General features: G+C 40.1%; 2 protein-coding genes across 2 annotated transcripts; both read left to right on the forward strand.

Moving 5' to 3' along the window:
- Positions 1–1777: 1777 nt before the first annotated feature.
- Positions 1778–4579, forward strand: LOC125490467 (probable proline--tRNA ligase, mitochondrial). Its single transcript, XM_048629719.1, has 5 exons — positions 1778–1938; positions 2590–2690; positions 3259–3409; positions 3663–3743; positions 4574–4579. The coding sequence occupies exons 1-5, from the start codon at positions 1828–1830 to the stop codon at positions 4577–4579; spliced, it is 450 nt and encodes a 149-aa protein (XP_048485676.1). The 5' UTR covers positions 1778–1827.
- An 841-nt stretch (positions 4580–5420) lies between these two features.
- On the forward strand, positions 5421–13960 carry LOC105381506 (probable proline--tRNA ligase, mitochondrial). Its single transcript, XM_048629720.1, has 9 exons — positions 5421–5581; positions 6233–6333; positions 6902–7052; positions 7306–7386; positions 8280–8460; positions 9963–10129; positions 10668–10868; positions 13185–13333; positions 13710–13960. The coding sequence occupies exons 1-9, from the start codon at positions 5471–5473 to the stop codon at positions 13876–13878; spliced, it is 1311 nt and encodes a 436-aa protein (XP_048485677.1). The 5' UTR covers positions 5421–5470; the 3' UTR covers positions 13879–13960.
- Positions 13961–16956: the final 2996 nt, after the last annotated feature.

Consider the following 16956-nt stretch of genomic DNA (forward strand, 5'->3'; position numbering starts at 1 on the left):
CACCTTACTGCGTATGACTTGGCTGCATAACCCAACCAATTTATAAAGGTTACCTCTGCCAACGACACGCATGAAGGTGGACTTGCTTTTTAATTTTGCCAAAGGTTCAAATGACCGCAATAATAAATAATAAGATAATCTGCTGTTGAAATCTTGATTAGGTTTGGAGCACAGACGTGGTTTGGAGATTGGAATAAGATTGAATGGACCTTCGGAGGGACAAATTACCTCTAATAGGAGATACATGCGTCTAGACGTGAATGTGTCATCCACAGATGCATGATACCTACTCTGATTGCCGTAGGTAGTGATACTAATGATTAGAATATCATCAATGTAGGTAGGTATTCTAATAAAAATATAAGTAGTTGAATGTTAGAAAATGTAAAATGGTATTTGCACCTTGCAATAATAATTCAAGAAGTAGGTACTTAAACATTAACGTAAGTATAACAAATAGAGTAGGTAGGTACCTGTATTATAATTTCGAAAATTCAAAACCACCATCAAATGACACGATAACGACGTCTTAGGGTGCTGCCACACGACCGACTTTTATAGGACACATACTCGAGTAGATTTTTCTTTATTCTGATTAATATAATTAATAAAGTACTGTACAGTAAAATGTTTTCAGACTATTTGTAGGTTGAGTGCGTTGCAATGCAATGTACCTACCAGTAGGAACGTTATAATAATATTTTCCTCTTAAACTAAGTCGGTCACCGATTGTCGGTTGTGTGGTCGTGTACGAGCACCCTTATTCTTTTTTCAAACAAAAACGTCCATCTGTCTGAATATCTTATTTCGAGATCTCGTGCAATAGTGATGTCTAGCACCTAATTCCGAAAACAATGCACAAAGCGTAAATGAAATACAGTTAGAGAAACTCACACGTTCCCAATGTTTATTCAATGTGTGTATCCACAGAAATAAAAGTATCAATTGGCGGCAGACGACATGTGGCTCCAGCTGAAGACGACATGGCGTCTCTACTGGGCCAACTGTAGGTTTTACTGAACCGATGGTGCAGGAAAAATCGTTTCTAAATTTGTATGGCGCGGAGCTAGTGCAGCACGTGTAATGGTAAGTGGCGACTCTCTCACGACATAACTACAAATTCGCGCTTACTTGCCACTACTTGAACGGTGTTTCTGTGGACGTCATGTCGCTATCAGCTACCAAATGAATCCCATAGAATAAAATTATCTAAGTATTTACTTATGGATAAAGAAAAAGTGGCGAATGCGACAAGTCGCGTCGTACGCAACAGCAACTGCATGTCGTCACTCGTCAGCCGTCAAATTGCATCTTAAATTATTTATTTGCTCGAGTTTCTCCTCGAAAAAACTAAGGTGAAGTAAGTAACTAGGTGCCATGTACTGTAAGATCGACTTGGTAAAATGATAGTTATTTTTAAATAAGTATTTATTTTCGTCCACACGTTTTTGTAAAACTCTTCTCGTTACTACCATCCCATTTGGTTATTCGTATTTGCGTATTTTCCAAAACTACCATCTCCCTCCACATGGTGTGATGGTGTCCAATGGTCTCTGTGATGGTGTTCAATGGTCTCCTCTGAGTTTGTATATCATGCTATAGACTGTTATTATTCTTAGCTCCCAACAGTGAAAATAAAGAAAGCTACATGAACGCAGCCACTAAATTAGTACCGCTACTCGACAACAGATGGCTTTATTGTCAAGTTTTTTTTGCCGCTGTCTGACAGTTGTCACTGTCAAAGTGCAGAAGTGTCAAACGAATTTCAAAACAATTTTATAACCTAAATAAAAACTGATGTAATTTATATTATTTAATCCAATTTATATGAAAAGTAATATTAAAATGAGGCTTTTATCTAAAGTGTTCCAACCGCTTATCACAATACCGAAGAATGCTAAAATCAAATCAACAGAAGTCACTTGCAAAAGCCAAAAGGTACGTTCTTTACGTTTCCAACTTTGCTTCCTCTAATAATATATCATAGAATATAATTTTGGTGTGAACTAAGATCAACCAACCTTTAATTTAGCATCCTTTCTATTATGACGGTCGAATGGCGTAGTGGTTAGTGGCCCTGACTGCTATGCCGAAGGTCCCGGGTTCGATTCCCGGCTGGGGCAGATATTTGTTTAAAGACAGATATTTGTACTCGGGTCTTGGGTGTTGATATTTATATTTAATATTTATCTATCTATGTATTTGTGTAGATATATCAGCTGTCCTATACCCATAACACAGGTGCTGCCTTCTGCCTAGCTTGGGGTCGGATGGCCGTGTGGGAGATGTCCCCACATATTTATTTATTTATTATCCATCCCTTGAGGAGGGCCTCGTCTTAAAGGTTCACATAACATTCTTCCTTCAAACCCAAAATGTATTCCATCATATTTGTTGTGATATGAAAAAGATGATACAATAACAATAGGACTTACAATCTTTGGTAATAGATTCCATAGCAAATCTATTTTTGAACACGTTTTAATACAACAAAGTCAAAGTCAAATGTTTTTATTCATTGTATAAATTAAAAAAAAACTTATGAATGTAAATTTTATAGAAACTACATACTTTCCTTTAATGTTTCAGCTGCTCCTAGAATGTGGTCTCATCCGGCCCACCAGCTCGGGTCTCTTCGCCATCCTGCCGCTCGCACAGAGAGCCATGGACAAACTAGAGAGACACATTTGGTAAGATTACATATTAGATTTACCACCTATGAATAATATTTAACTCTGACAAAAGCGAAGTTTTATAGTTTAAAAATAAAAAGTAACTTCTTTAAATTAAGCTTAGCCTTATATTAAATATCTTGCTGCAATGCTATAAACATTTCTGGTGAAAAAAAGACAGACATACATTTAAGGTTGACCTTATTTTAGAGGTCCCTCCTGTAACTCAGCATTTGACACCGTTTTCCTTCACCATAAAAACAAATGCTATAGGAAATTTCAACTCAGCTCAGATTCACATTAATCATTTATTCAATGTAAAATTTTACAATTGTTAACTTTCAAGATTATTCTACAAGTATTGCTCAGAGTATCTCCTTGCCCTCGCTCACATCCAAGTACATTTACCTATCTACTCACATATAACCTGTCAGATCCATTCAAGTTACGTCAGATTTAACAAGCCCTCTGGCTGCTGCTTAAATATTGTTAATTGTAATTGCTAATGTTCAGTGGTACCCCATTGCTCCAGTGTTTCTCACCAACATGCTAATAAGATACATTATATCTCATCTCCATATTGCAGTAAGCACATAGAAGCAGCCGGCGCTCAGCGCATCTCCCTGTCCTCGCTGACACCCGCCTCGCTGTGGGACAAGTCCGGGCGCCTGCAGGAGATGGGCCCCGAGCTGATGAAGGCCACGGACAGACACGGGAAGCAGTATGTGCTGGCGCCTGTTAGTGAGTTTAGATACATAAATACATATAAGTACATAATGCTCACGCCTGTCTTCCAGAGGGGTATGCAGAGACTATGGACCTCCACAATCCTAACATACTTCTTTCATTACGTTTTGCTATTGTGTCTGAAATATTTGACGAAATGGTGTAGTGGTTAGTGACCCTGACTGCTATGCCGAAGGTCCCGGGTTCGATTCCCGGCTGGAACAGATATTTATTATGTTAACTAAATATCTGTTATATTTTCAGACTCACGAAGAAGCGATCACAGATTTGTTGGCGGACGTCGGCCCTTTGTCGTACAAACAGCTGCCTTTAATATTATATCAGGTAGTACACTCAAATAAATAATATATTTTTATAAGTAAACAGTAAGGCTGCGTTCAGCTGCAAATTGCGTTGAGTGAGCGCAAAACTAACAAACTGTGTACTACAAAACACTCTGCGTACTAAACCGACTATACCACCGACTATACTTGTTCTTTTTAACTCCCGACAAAAAAGGGGTGGTATAAGTTTAACGTGTTTGTGTACCGTTGTGTGTGTGTCTGTAAGTAGTAGCGTGTCTGTAAACGGCTGAAACAATTTTGGTTTTGTTTTTTTTTAAACTTTGGTGTCGCCACCTATCTTTTAATATATTTACTTTCATAATTTTCGCAAGGTTTCGATCCTAAAATCCTTTTCCCTATTTCCGCTTATGTCGTGCACCGCAACGCTACGTGTGGCAACACTGTCTGCGCCACCCACAGACAATCAGTTCCGAAAACGAATTCATGGCCGCCGTCGCGCTAAGTTATTCGCGATTGAACTTATTTTCAAAATAGACGATTGGCTAGTTGCTAAAGTCTTCCGCTTCTTCTTTATTCGTGGTGAACCGCTAACCGAAGAATATCAGTGTGTGTGTTGAGTGCTGCAGTGCTTTGGATTGCTCTGATCTCTGATCGATCGAGCACGTGGCGCCAGGCGAGGGTCTGGAAGCCGGCCGCCTTTTCCTGGTCTCCTGAACTGCCTCCAGCGACCAGGTAGGTGCACGACACTTCATCAACCCTTTCCCTCGGTGAGACACCTTGCTATAGTTTCTTTTATTTATTTTTTCTATCTGAAAAAGAAGAAGAGAAACTCACACGTTCCCAATGTTTATTCAATGTGTGTATCCACAGAAATAAAAGTATCAATTGGCGGCAGACGACATGTGGCTCCAGCTGAAGACGACATGGCGTCTCTACTGGGCCAACTGTAGGTTTTACTGAACCGATGGTGCAGGAAAAATCGTTTCTAAATTTGTATGGCGCGGAGCTAGTGCAGCACGTGTAATGGTAAGTGGCGACTCTCTCACGACATAACTACAAATTCGCGCTTACTTGCCACTACTTGAACGGTGTTTCTGTGGACGTCATGTCGCTATCAGCTACCAAATGAATCCCATAGAATAAAATTATCTAAGTATTTACTTATGGATAAAGAAAAAGTGGCGAATGCGACAAGTCGCGTCGTACGCAACAGCAACTGCATGTCGTCACTCGTCAGCCGTCAAATTGCATCTTAAATTATTTATTTGCTCGAGTTTCTCCTCGAAAAAACTAAGGTGAAGTAAGTAACTAGGTGCCATGTACTGTAAGATCGACTTGGTAAAATGATAGTTATTTTTAAATAAGTATTTATTTTCGTCCACACGTTTTTGTAAAACTCTTCTCGTTACTACCATCCCATTTGGTTATTCGTATTTGCGTATTTTCCAAAACTACCATCTCCCTCCACATGGTGTGATGGTGTCCAATGGTCTCTGTGATGGTGTTCAATGGTCTCCTCTGAGTTTGTATATCATGCTATAGACTGTTATTATTCTTAGCTCCCAACAGTGAAAATAAAGAAAGCTACATGAACGCAGCCACTAAATTAGTACCGCTACTCGACAACAGATGGCTTTATTGTCAAGTTTTTTTTGCCGCTGTCTGACAGTTGTCACTGTCAAAGTGCAGAAGTGTCAAACGAATTTCAAAACAATTTTATAACCTAAATAAAAACTGATGTAATTTATATTATTTAATCCAATTTATATGAAAAGTAATATTAAAATGAGGCTTTTATCTAAAGTGTTCCAACCGCTTATCACAATACCGAAGAATGCTAAAATCAAATCAACAGAAGTCACTTGCAAAAGCCAAAAGGTACGTTCTTTACGTTTCCAACTTTGCTTCCTCTAATAATATATCATAGAATATAATTTTGGTGTGAACTAAGATCAACCAACCTTTAATTTAGCATCCTTTCTATTATGACGGTCGAATGGCGTAGTGGTTAGTGGCCCTGACTGCTATGCCGAAGGTCCCGGGTTCGATTCCCGGCTGGGGCAGATATTTGTTTAAAGACAGATATTTGTACTCGGGTCTTGGGTGTTGATATTTATATTTAATATTTATCTATCTATGTATTTGTGTAGATATATCAGCTGTCCTATACCCATAACACAGGTGCTGCCTTCTGCCTAGCTTGGGGTCGGATGGCCGTGTGGGAGATGTCCCCACATATTTATTTATTTATTATCCATCCCTTGAGGAGGGCCTCGTCTTAAAGGTTCACATAACATTCTTCCTTCAAACCCAAAATGTATTCCATCATATTTGTTGTGATATGAAAAAGATGATACAATAACAATAGGACTTACAATCTTTGGTAATAGATTCCATAGCAAATCTATTTTTGAACACGTTTTAATACAACAAAGTCAAAGTCAAATGTTTTTATTCATTGTATAAATTAAAAAAAAACTTATGAATGTAAATTTTATAGAAACTACATACTTTCCTTTAATGTTTCAGCTGCTCCTAGAATGTGGTCTCATCCGGCCCACCAGCTCGGGTCTCTTCGCCATCCTGCCGCTCGCACAGAGAGCCATGGACAAACTAGAGAGACACATTTGGTAAGATTACATATTAGATTTACCACCTATGAATAATATTTAACTCTGACAAAAGCGAAGTTTTATAGTTTAAAAATAAAAAGTAACTTCTTTAAATTAAGCTTAGCCTTATATTAAATATCTTGCTGCAATGCTATAAACATTTCTGGTGAAAAAAAGACAGACATACATTTAAGGTTGACCTTATTTTAGAGGTCCCTCCTGTAACTCAGCATTTGACACCGTTTTCCTTCACCATAAAAACAAATGCTATAGGAAATTTCAACTCAGCTCAGATTCACATTAATCATTTATTCAATGTAAAATTTTACAATTGTTAACTTTCAAGATTATTCTACAAGTATTGCTCAGAGTATCTCCTTGCCCTCGCTCACATCCAAGTACATTTACCTATCTACTCACATATAACCTGTCAGATCCATTCAAGTTACGTCAGATTTAACAAGCCCTCTGGCTGCTGCTTAAATATTGTTAATTGTAATTGCTAATGTTCAGTGGTACCCCATTGCTCCAGTGTTTCTCACCAACATGCTAATAAGATACATTATATCTCATCTCCATATTGCAGTAAGCACATAGAAGCAGCCGGCGCTCAGCGCATCTCCCTGTCCTCGCTGACACCCGCCTCGCTGTGGGACAAGTCCGGGCGCCTGCAGGAGATGGGCCCCGAGCTGATGAAGGCCACGGACAGACACGGGAAGCAGTATGTGCTGGCGCCTGTTAGTGAGTTTAGATACATAAATACATATAAGTACATAATGCTCACGCCTGTCTTCCAGAGGGGTATGCAGAGACTATGGACCTCCACAATCCTAACATACTTCTTTCATTACGTTTTGCTATTGTGTCTGAAATATTTGACGAAATGGTGTAGTGGTTAGTGACCCTGACTGCTATGCCGAAGGTCCCGGGTTCGATTCCCGGCTGGAACAGATATTTATTATGTTAACTAAATATCTGTTATATTTTCAGACTCACGAAGAAGCGATCACAGATTTGTTGGCGGACGTCGGCCCTTTGTCGTACAAACAGCTGCCTTTAATATTATATCAGGTAGTACACTCAAATAAATAATATATTTTTATAAGTAAACAGTAAGGCTGCGTTCAGCTGCAAATTGCGTTGAGTGAGCGCAAAACTAACAAACTGTGTACTACAAAACACTCTGCGTACTAAACCGACTATACCACCGACTATACTTGTTCTTTTTAACTCCCGACAAAAAAGGGGTGGTATAAGTTTAACGTGTTTGTGTACCGTTGTGTGTGTGTCTGTAAGTAGTAGCGTGTCTGTAAACGGCTGAAACAATTTTGGTTTTGTTTTTTTTTAAACTTTGGTGTCGCCACCTATCTTTTAATATATTTACTTTCATAATTTTCGCAAGGTTTCGATCCTAAAATCCTTTTCCCTATTTCCGCTTATGTCGTGCACCGCAACGCTACGTGTGGCAACACTGTCTGCGCCACCCACAGACAATCAGTTCCGAAAACGAATTCATGGCCGCCGTCGCGCTAAGTTATTCGCGATTGAACTTATTTTCAAAATAGACGATTGGCTAGTTGCTAAAGTCTTCCGCTTCTTCTTTATTCGTGGTGAACCGCTAACCGAAGAATATCAGTGTGTGTGTTGAGTGCTGCAGTGCTTTGGATTGCTCTGATCTCTGATCGATCGAGCACGTGGCGCCAGGCGAGGGTCTGGAAGCCGGCCGCCTTTTCCTGGTCTCCTGAACTGCCTCCAGCGACCAGGTAGGTGCACGACACTTCATCAACCCTTTCCCTCGGTGAGACACCTTGCTATAGTTTCTTTTATTTATTTTTTCTATCGAAGGGACTCCGGCTTAGCGGCGTTACCAAACTTATTTTTGTGTTATTTGTGTGCGTGGACTTATTTTTATGTTATTTGTGTGCGTGAAATAAATGCATTTTCTTTCTTCTTCCTCCCCCCAGATCTCATCCAAGTTCCGCGACGAGCACCGTCCCAAGCACGGCCTGCTCCGCGCGCGACATTTCACCATGATGGACGCGTACAGCCACCACGCGAGTGAGGACTGTGTACTCAACACGTATGAGAGGATCAGCCGAGCGTATAGAGACATTTTTGAAGGGTTGGGGCTGAAGGTTTATCGAGGTAAGTCACTATAATTTGTAATTAGAGGATTTCAAAGGGTTTCCCGTGAGAATTCCGAAATAAAAAGTAGCCCATCTTTTAGTCCAAGGTTTCACCTTGCTACATACCAAATTTCATCAAAATCCGTTCGTTAGTTTTTGCATAACAGAGCAGTAAAGATTTCTACATACTTTCATACTTTCGCAGTGTGAAATGTGATGTGATAAGTATGACCTATAGAGACTTATCTTCCTATACATTATTCCTTGCAATATATTATGAGCGTATATCAGTTCACCATGATGGACGCGTACAGCCACCACGCGACTGAGGAGTGTGTACTCAACACGTACGAGAGGATGAGCCGAGCGTATAGAGACATTTTTGAAGGGTTAGGGCTGAAGGTTTATAGAGGTTAGTTACAAATTTTTATAGAAATATAGAAGCTTCTCATTGGTTTTAGAGGGGTTTCCCGTGGGAAATCCGGGATAAAAGTAGATCATCGTTTAGTCCAGGGTTTCAGCTTGCTGCATGCCAAACTTCATCAAAATCCGTTCGGTAATTTTCGTGTGAAAGAATAGTAAACATTTCTACATACTTACATACTGAAATGTGAAATGTGCTGTTATCAGTGTGATCTATAGAGTATCTACGTTCCTTGTAATATGATGAGCGTATATCAGTTCACCATGATGGACGCGTACAGCCACCACGCCAGCGAGGACTGTGTACTCAACACGTATTAGAGGATTAGCCGAGCGTATAGATACATTTTTGAGGGATTGGGGCTGAAAGTTTACCGAGGTTTGTCTTACTCAGTTTTAGAGGGTTCCCGTGGGAATTCCGGCTAAAAAGTATCCCATCTTTTAGTCCAAGGTTTCAGCTTGCTACATACCAAATTTTATCGAAATCCGTTCAGTAGTTTTCGCGTAACAGTGTAGTAAACATTTCTACATACACACATACATTCGCAGCGTGAAATGTGATGTGATATGTGTGACCTATAGAGTAGTGTTTACATTATTCCTAGTAATATATAATAATTATTATGAGCGAATGCCAGTTCACCATGATGGACGCGTACAGCCACCAGGCGAGTGAGGAGTGTGTACTCAACAAGTATGAGAGGATTAGTCGAGCGTTCCGAGACATTTTTGAGGGATTAGGGCTAAAGGTTTATCGAGGTACGTAGTTATTTATCATGCATTTAGACAGTTTTCCCGTGGAAATTCCGGGATAGAAAGTAGTATATGTGTTAGTCAAGGGTTTCCGCTTACTACATACCAAATTTTATAAAAATCCGATCGGTAGTTTTTGCGTTAATGAGTAGTAATCACCCGCCATACACAAAAACTTTCGCTTGTGAATGTATCTCATCACATTGCACCTGCATGCGGCCGTTCGACTAAACGCCATTTTCTAGGGAATATCCCATTTATGGAAAAAAACATCTCCCTTTTCAGGCAATTCGCACCAACATTCAAAGCATAAGTGACGCAAACACATTATCTCTTCCTCCCCAGTGGAAGCCCCGTCAGGCGCCATGGGGGGCTCCCTGTCGCACGAGTGGCAGGCCGTGGCGGAGGCTGGTGAGGACTCGCTGACAATCTGTCAGCGGTGTCAGCACGCCGGGCTAGAGGCGAAGTGTCCGCGCTGCGGCGGTGAAGGAGAGGTGGTCAGCAGTATTGAGGTTAGTCAGCTGCTGACATTATGTCAGCGGTGTCAGCACGCGGGGCTAGAGGCGAAGTGTCCGCGCTGCGGGGTTGAGGAAGAGACAGTCAGCAGTATTGAGGTTTGTGGCTTGTTTTTTACGGTTATTCTGTTCGGTTAAAATTCACCCAAGGGACTGTTCCTATGACGTTTCAATGGCTATTGTGTGGCCTGTTATCCTAGCCACGAAGTACTGATAACAAAAAACAGATGTCACTCGGTAAGCAAAACACTGAACTTCTATGGAACCCAATAAATTACTATGGCAACCTACACAGGTATTGAAGTTTCACAGCTGCAACAAATACAAAATTCCCAACGCTAACGGTCGGGCAGCTGCCCGCCAGGCCACACCATCAACCCTCGTCGGAGGATCCTCCTTCGTATCCCCTAACTGGTGAAATGGTGACCCCAACATGATACTATTTTAATACCCATTGGTATATAGTCATTACTGATGCCCTTTGTAATTTATATCTGTTTAGTAGTATTCCTCAAATCTCGTTTCTCCTTCCCAGGTGGGCCACACATTCGTCCTAAACACCCGCTACTCGTCTCCCCTGGGCGCGTGCTACACGGACGCCCAGGGAGCGAGACCCCCGCTGCGGGCGGCGTGCTACGGCGTGGGGGGGTCCCGCCTGCTGGCCGCGTGCGTGGAGGCGGGCGGGCGGTGGCCGCGGGGCGTCGCGCCGTATAGCGCCCTGCTTGTGCCTCCTAAGGTAGATTACACTAATTATAGACCTATATATACAATACACTTTATGACGGTCGAATGGCGTAGTGGTTAGTGGCCCTGACTGCTATGCCGAAGGTCCCGGGTTCGAGTCCCGGCTGGGGCAGATATTTGTTTAAAGACATATTTGTACTCGGGTCTTGGGTGTTGACATTTATATTTAGTAGGTATCTATCTATCTATGTATTTGTGTAGATATATCAGCTGTCCGACACCCATAACACAGGTTCTGCCTAGCTTGGGGTCGGATGGCCGTGTGTGAGATGTCCCCACATATTTATTATTATTATTTGCACCAAGAACAAAAATTACAAAAAAAAACAAAACTTAAAAATAAAACAGTACAAAGAGGCGGCCTTGTTGCTTATTAGCAATCAAATATATAATAACAATAAGACCGCCTTTTTTGTGCTATTCTATATATAAGTTGTCATATTGTAATGTTTCCTTTAAAGTGCTATAATTACCAACGGGGACGGGGAATACTAAACCGGCATTTTCTAAACCCGAGCCTTAAGCGCCGAGAGAAGCGAGGCCATATAAACCAACTCCGCATTCCCTAAAACCAAGAGAGCCGAGTGAAGCGAGGCAGCACAAACTTAAGCGGCACTTCCTAAACCGTGAAGAGCTGGGTGAAGGGTGGCCATATACCTCAACCCAGCATTCCGTAAAGCCTAACCTTATCGGCATTTTCTAAACCCTAAAGAGCTAAGCGACGTCTCACAGTGTACATAATTATAATACATAATATATATAACACAGTATATGTATACAATGTGTTGTTTTTCGAACCCGACAAACTTTAAGGGTGTATTCTACGAGTGATTTCATCGAGAAAACACCCCCATATCTGGGGTTAAATCTCAATATTCTAGAAATGGCGGCCATTTTTAACCGACTTCAAAAAAAGGAGGAGGTTCTCAATTCGTCGGGATCTTTTTTTTTTTTTTTTTATGTATGTTCACCGATTACTCCGCCGTTTATGGACCGATTTTGAAAATTCTTTTTTTGTTGTATTGGGTTGAGCTCCCAGATGGTCCCATTTTTTTTTCAGAATTTTATCTCACCCCCAAGGGTGGGTAAAGGGGTAAAAACAGGGTATGAATTTCCATTTTGGGCACATATTAACCGATTCTAATGAAATTAAGAATGTAAATATAGTTCTTATAACAAAAAAATATGATGGTGACCTTGAGCTGATCTGATGATGGAAACGGAAGGCAGTCAGGGGAACTCCTCAACGGTATATAGCAACTACTTCGTGTTTTTGGTATCATTTGCACCTTACTTTTGATTGAAAAATATTGCAAATAAACTAAAAACTATAAAATAAAATAATAATTAAAAAAATTAAAAAACCGACTTCAAAAAACCACTAAAATGTTAGAAATCATTTAAGGTTTACACAAATTCTACTCGTATGTGACAGTACAAATATACCTAAGCAGGAACTGTTCTTTTTTGAAGTTGGTGCCATATTTCTTCAGATTACTTTGTCACCGCACCAACATCAAAAGAGAACAGTTCCTGCTTAGGTATATTTGTACTGTCACATACGAGTAGAATTTGTGTAAACCTTAAATTATTTCTAACATTTTAGTGGTTTTTTGAAGTCGGTTTTTTAATTTTTTTATAAAGGTTTAGATACTTAGTTTTCATAAAAAATCATATGTCGAGATTTGAACGCCTTACGAACATGAAAAATGCTTTTATCCGCAAAAAAACATCTCTACCCAATAAAAATATGCGCAACTGCTAAAAAGTTACAAGAACCTAATCTAGTTTTTTTGTTAAAAAAAACAGAAAAAATTACATTTACTTGAATAACTTTGAAAATAGCCCCCCTTTGATGGTATTTTTATGTATTAATCAAAAAGTATTTGAAATAAGCTAAACAATGATACCAAAACCGTATCACTACGTACTAGTCAAGAATTATTGAAGTTCAAAACACACCTAACGGAGCTCATGTAAGTTGATTTCATTGAAAATCAGAACTCATTCACTCAATGGATTGCTACCTGAGCTGTGGCGCTCCGTTAGGTGTGTTTTGATAGTTCGTAAAAAATATTGAAAGATAAACAATACATTGATGTTGATTCTGAAGGCAGAAATTCTAATTTTAACGCTGTCAAACTAAAAAAATTGCTAGCATAAAATGACATTTACGGAAACAATCATAGAGTCGAATTTTAAACAAAGAAATTAAGGTTTTGACATCGCTAAATTTAAAATTTCTGCCTTCAGAATCGATATCTTTGTATATATAACCACAGTATACATGTTCTTACTTCGTCCACAGGAAGGTTCCAAGGAGTGGCAGCAGCTGGGCTGGTCCGCCGTGGAACAAGTCTACTCGCAACTGTCAGTGCTACCAACATTGCGGGATGATGTCATAGTGGACGATAGATGCGACATGACTATTGGGAAGAGACTTATGCAGGCTAATAGGTAAGTTTACAGAGTAATATCTGAGGGTACGAGAAGATAGTATAGTCTGTCAAGTCTAACTTTGAACGTATAAATATGGCAGACTTTAACTGATATGTCAGTGTCAGAAAAAATACAAATACTTAATAATGGTATGGTTGCCCTAGTAATTTGATTTATGATGTTGGCACTAATGTTTCAAAGTTAGCGTTGCCGGACTGTACATAAATTCAATGTAAACATTTCTGTCTGAAAGGTAACAATAAACATCAAAGTCCTTATTCCCAGTTACTTAACTTAAAACCTCAACCAGCGCCATCTGTTGTCGAGTAGCAGAATCACTTCAACATTTACCTACAACCTACAACACCACTTTACACTTTTTTCTCCCCCTCAGAATGGGCTATCCCTACGTCGTAGTCATGGGGAAGGCCGCCTTGGAGTCTCCACCTCGATACGAGCTGGTCTGCGAATCCTCGACTCAGCTGCTCACGATGCCAGAACTCTTGAAGACCATAGACACCATAGACCACGGGAATATGGCGGCAGAAAAAGTGACAGCTTAGCGTTATTATTCTGAGATGCTTAGGTTATTTGTACAATAAGAAAGTTATAGAATGAGTGTAATTTATTGCAAATTAAGGAATGGAAAAGAGAGAAATGTGTAATAAATAATTACATAATGGTTCGAAAAATGGTTTTCTTTGTAATTTTTACAACATGCTACCGATTTACTTATGAGGGGTGTTCACTGTTCCATGGCCAATGGCCATGCTACATAAAAATGTGAACGGCGAAACAATCGATTATTGGACCCTATCAGCATCAGTATACACCCAATCGATAGCTCATTCACTGTGATATTATTGGTAAACAGCAACACTATCGGTAAATGCGACGTCGGTTATCAACAAAATATCACATAGAAAAGCGGAACATTTACCAACAGCATTACATTACAGTATATCGAAACTATCGAACCACCGAAATTCGTACCTACGAGTATTTCTATCTATAGGTTATCGAGAGTGCACTATCGCGCTGCAACACGATAAATCACAACTCAAACACCGACGAACTCATTCCGTATCGCTTTGGGTAATGCCATGAGGTGAGGAGTCCTATATAGCTGCGTACAGACCGGCCCAACGAACGGCCAACGAACAACCAACGATACCCGTTCGTTGGCGTTCGTTTGGCCGGTCTGTACGCAGCTTAATAGGTATAAGCTATAGGCAATACAGATACACACACTTCTGTATGTAAGGTAGGTTACCTTGTGAGAACTTGTCGAAATAAAATGTCATATTAACAGACGACCTTAGGCAGGTAGCCGGTAGTGGCTGGATGAGGAAGGCCGAGGACCGAGTGCTATAGCAAGGATGGAAGAAGCTTATGTCGAGCAGTGGATGAATATGGGCTGATGATGATAATGATGATGAAGTGAATGTCATTATATGAACTTATACCTAGACCTATTCAAATCCCAGATTTATCTGCTACCGCTAGCGGCAACAGTAGGTATATCTAAGTATTTACTGTTACACTATTGCCATAGTAGAATAGTAGGTAAGTATTACCGCTACCCACGGCAGAAGCAAACTCTGCGGTTTGAAAACAGAATTGACACCGCGTTTATAACGACGACTATAGACTGGGGGTCACTTTCGAAAAACGAAGTTTCGGATCGCTGCTGCGCGAGCCACGACTCTAGTGCGGTGGTAGCTCATTCAGGTACGCGCCCGCTTCTCACTCCAGAGATGCGGGTTTGAATCCCCGCGCTGACATGAACCAATAAATTCTTAATATTGTAGGTATAACATCGCTCTTACGGTGAAGGAAATACATCGTGATACAACCTGCATATTATCTAGATTTAGCACATCTAGATATGTGAACCCACCAACCCGCAGTGGACCAGCGTGGTGGGAAATGGCCCAAGCTTAGGAAGGCAGTTTAGACCTAGGGGATAATTATGCACGAAGGTTCCATTCGAGAGAGCCAGGTGCAGGTCTGTACTTACACTCTGACAGAGAATAGAATAGAGCCACGACTCTATTTCGTTGTTTCAAACGTGCCGATTGCACGACAGCTCTCGTTCGTTTATTAAAACTTAAAAAGTATATCTATAGTGATGTCACTAGTATTTAAATGCAATACGTGTACACCTTCCTCTTTTACTCAATAAGTCTCTCATTCACCCAAAGCTTGCCTGGAAGAGATCGCTTTTAGAGATAAGGCCGCCTATTGCGCTTACTCCTTTTGTTATTTAATGTATGTTGTGTTTTGTTCAATAAAGTTATATTGTATTGTATTCATGTATTGTATTGTTTATCGTCAGTATAGAGTAACCTTCCTGTACCTACTACAGTTGTTTATATCTGGCGGCGCTTCCGGTCCAGCGCGCCTCTCCATTCATAATCCGGTTAGCTCTGTAACCTCAGTTGATAAGTTTAATAGAATGTTGCTGGATGCTTCGAACGCTTCCTTTTGAGGGTGAGGGACTGAGGGTTGAGGCGCGAGCGGAGCGGGGAGCGTTTTGAGTGAAAGTCACTGTGAGGGTGATCGTTTATATACTCACTATCAATGAGAAAGTTCCACTCACAAAATATTGACAACAAAGGACACAATTTTTTTCAAACATTGGAGTAATTTGGTGCTTTTCTCAGTGGAACCTTTTATTTCATTGCCCGTGAGTGTAGTATTTTTTTCCATTTGTTAAAGGCACCTAAGGTGAAGCTTTTATCTTAGTTAGTTTCAGTAGTTCACCTTTAAGATGCTTTCTCAAATGAAATACTTACTTTACTGTTTACGCTGAGTTGCACGTAAAAGTTTAAGTAAGTAAAACTATTGCAGCCTAGTTTTGTCAGTAAATTTACCACCTAGCCACGCACAGAAAGCGGCAGACATAGATTTACCCCCTTATTCATAGAAAAGTTACAGAACGTTTTAGTTATTGAACTGTTTTGTCCCTCTCCGTCAAAGAACAAATTGTTCTTCGACTTTAGTTACCTACAGTTCAAAATTAGCCCCTGCATCTATCCCTGATTATAATTAAGTAATCTTATAAGTAGGTAACTATTACTTACTTGCTTACCTAAGTATATGATAGATCAAACAACCGTCTGACGCTAGTTATTCCTCTAAATCCGAACCCCATCTGTTATCAGCTTCACAGGTCATTAGATTTGCCGCCATTTTGCACGTTCAACAAAATGGCGCGAATAGCCATGCAAAAAGCGCGGGAACAAAAACCGGATAATTATGACGAAAGTGCCTGTCATTGGACGAGAGATACGCAGGACCTGTGTTTAATGGCCTAATAAATGTGAGGGGGATAAAAGGGTGATTAAGACTGTGTACCTATCGTGTATTATGTCTATAGTTATGGTCAGGAATCAGGGCTCTTCATTTATATAGTGACGGAGTAGCGGTTTATGATCAATGCAGGATTCAGTAACAGACCATATCAAGTTTGTCCTTTTCTTTTCAATATTATTAACATTAAATACCTACAAACGTGTCTATTACCGAAGAACCTACCCTCTTGCAACCTGAAAGTAGTCATGTATATTTAGTAGGTGTAATTTTAATTATGTAAATAAGTACTTACTTTTTTTCATGTAAGTAAGTATCTTATTTTA

This window comes from Plutella xylostella, chromosome 24, assembly GCF_932276165.1.
Source record: "Plutella xylostella chromosome 24, ilPluXylo3.1, whole genome shotgun sequence".
Taxonomy (NCBI): domain Eukaryota; kingdom Metazoa; phylum Arthropoda; class Insecta; order Lepidoptera; family Plutellidae; genus Plutella; species Plutella xylostella.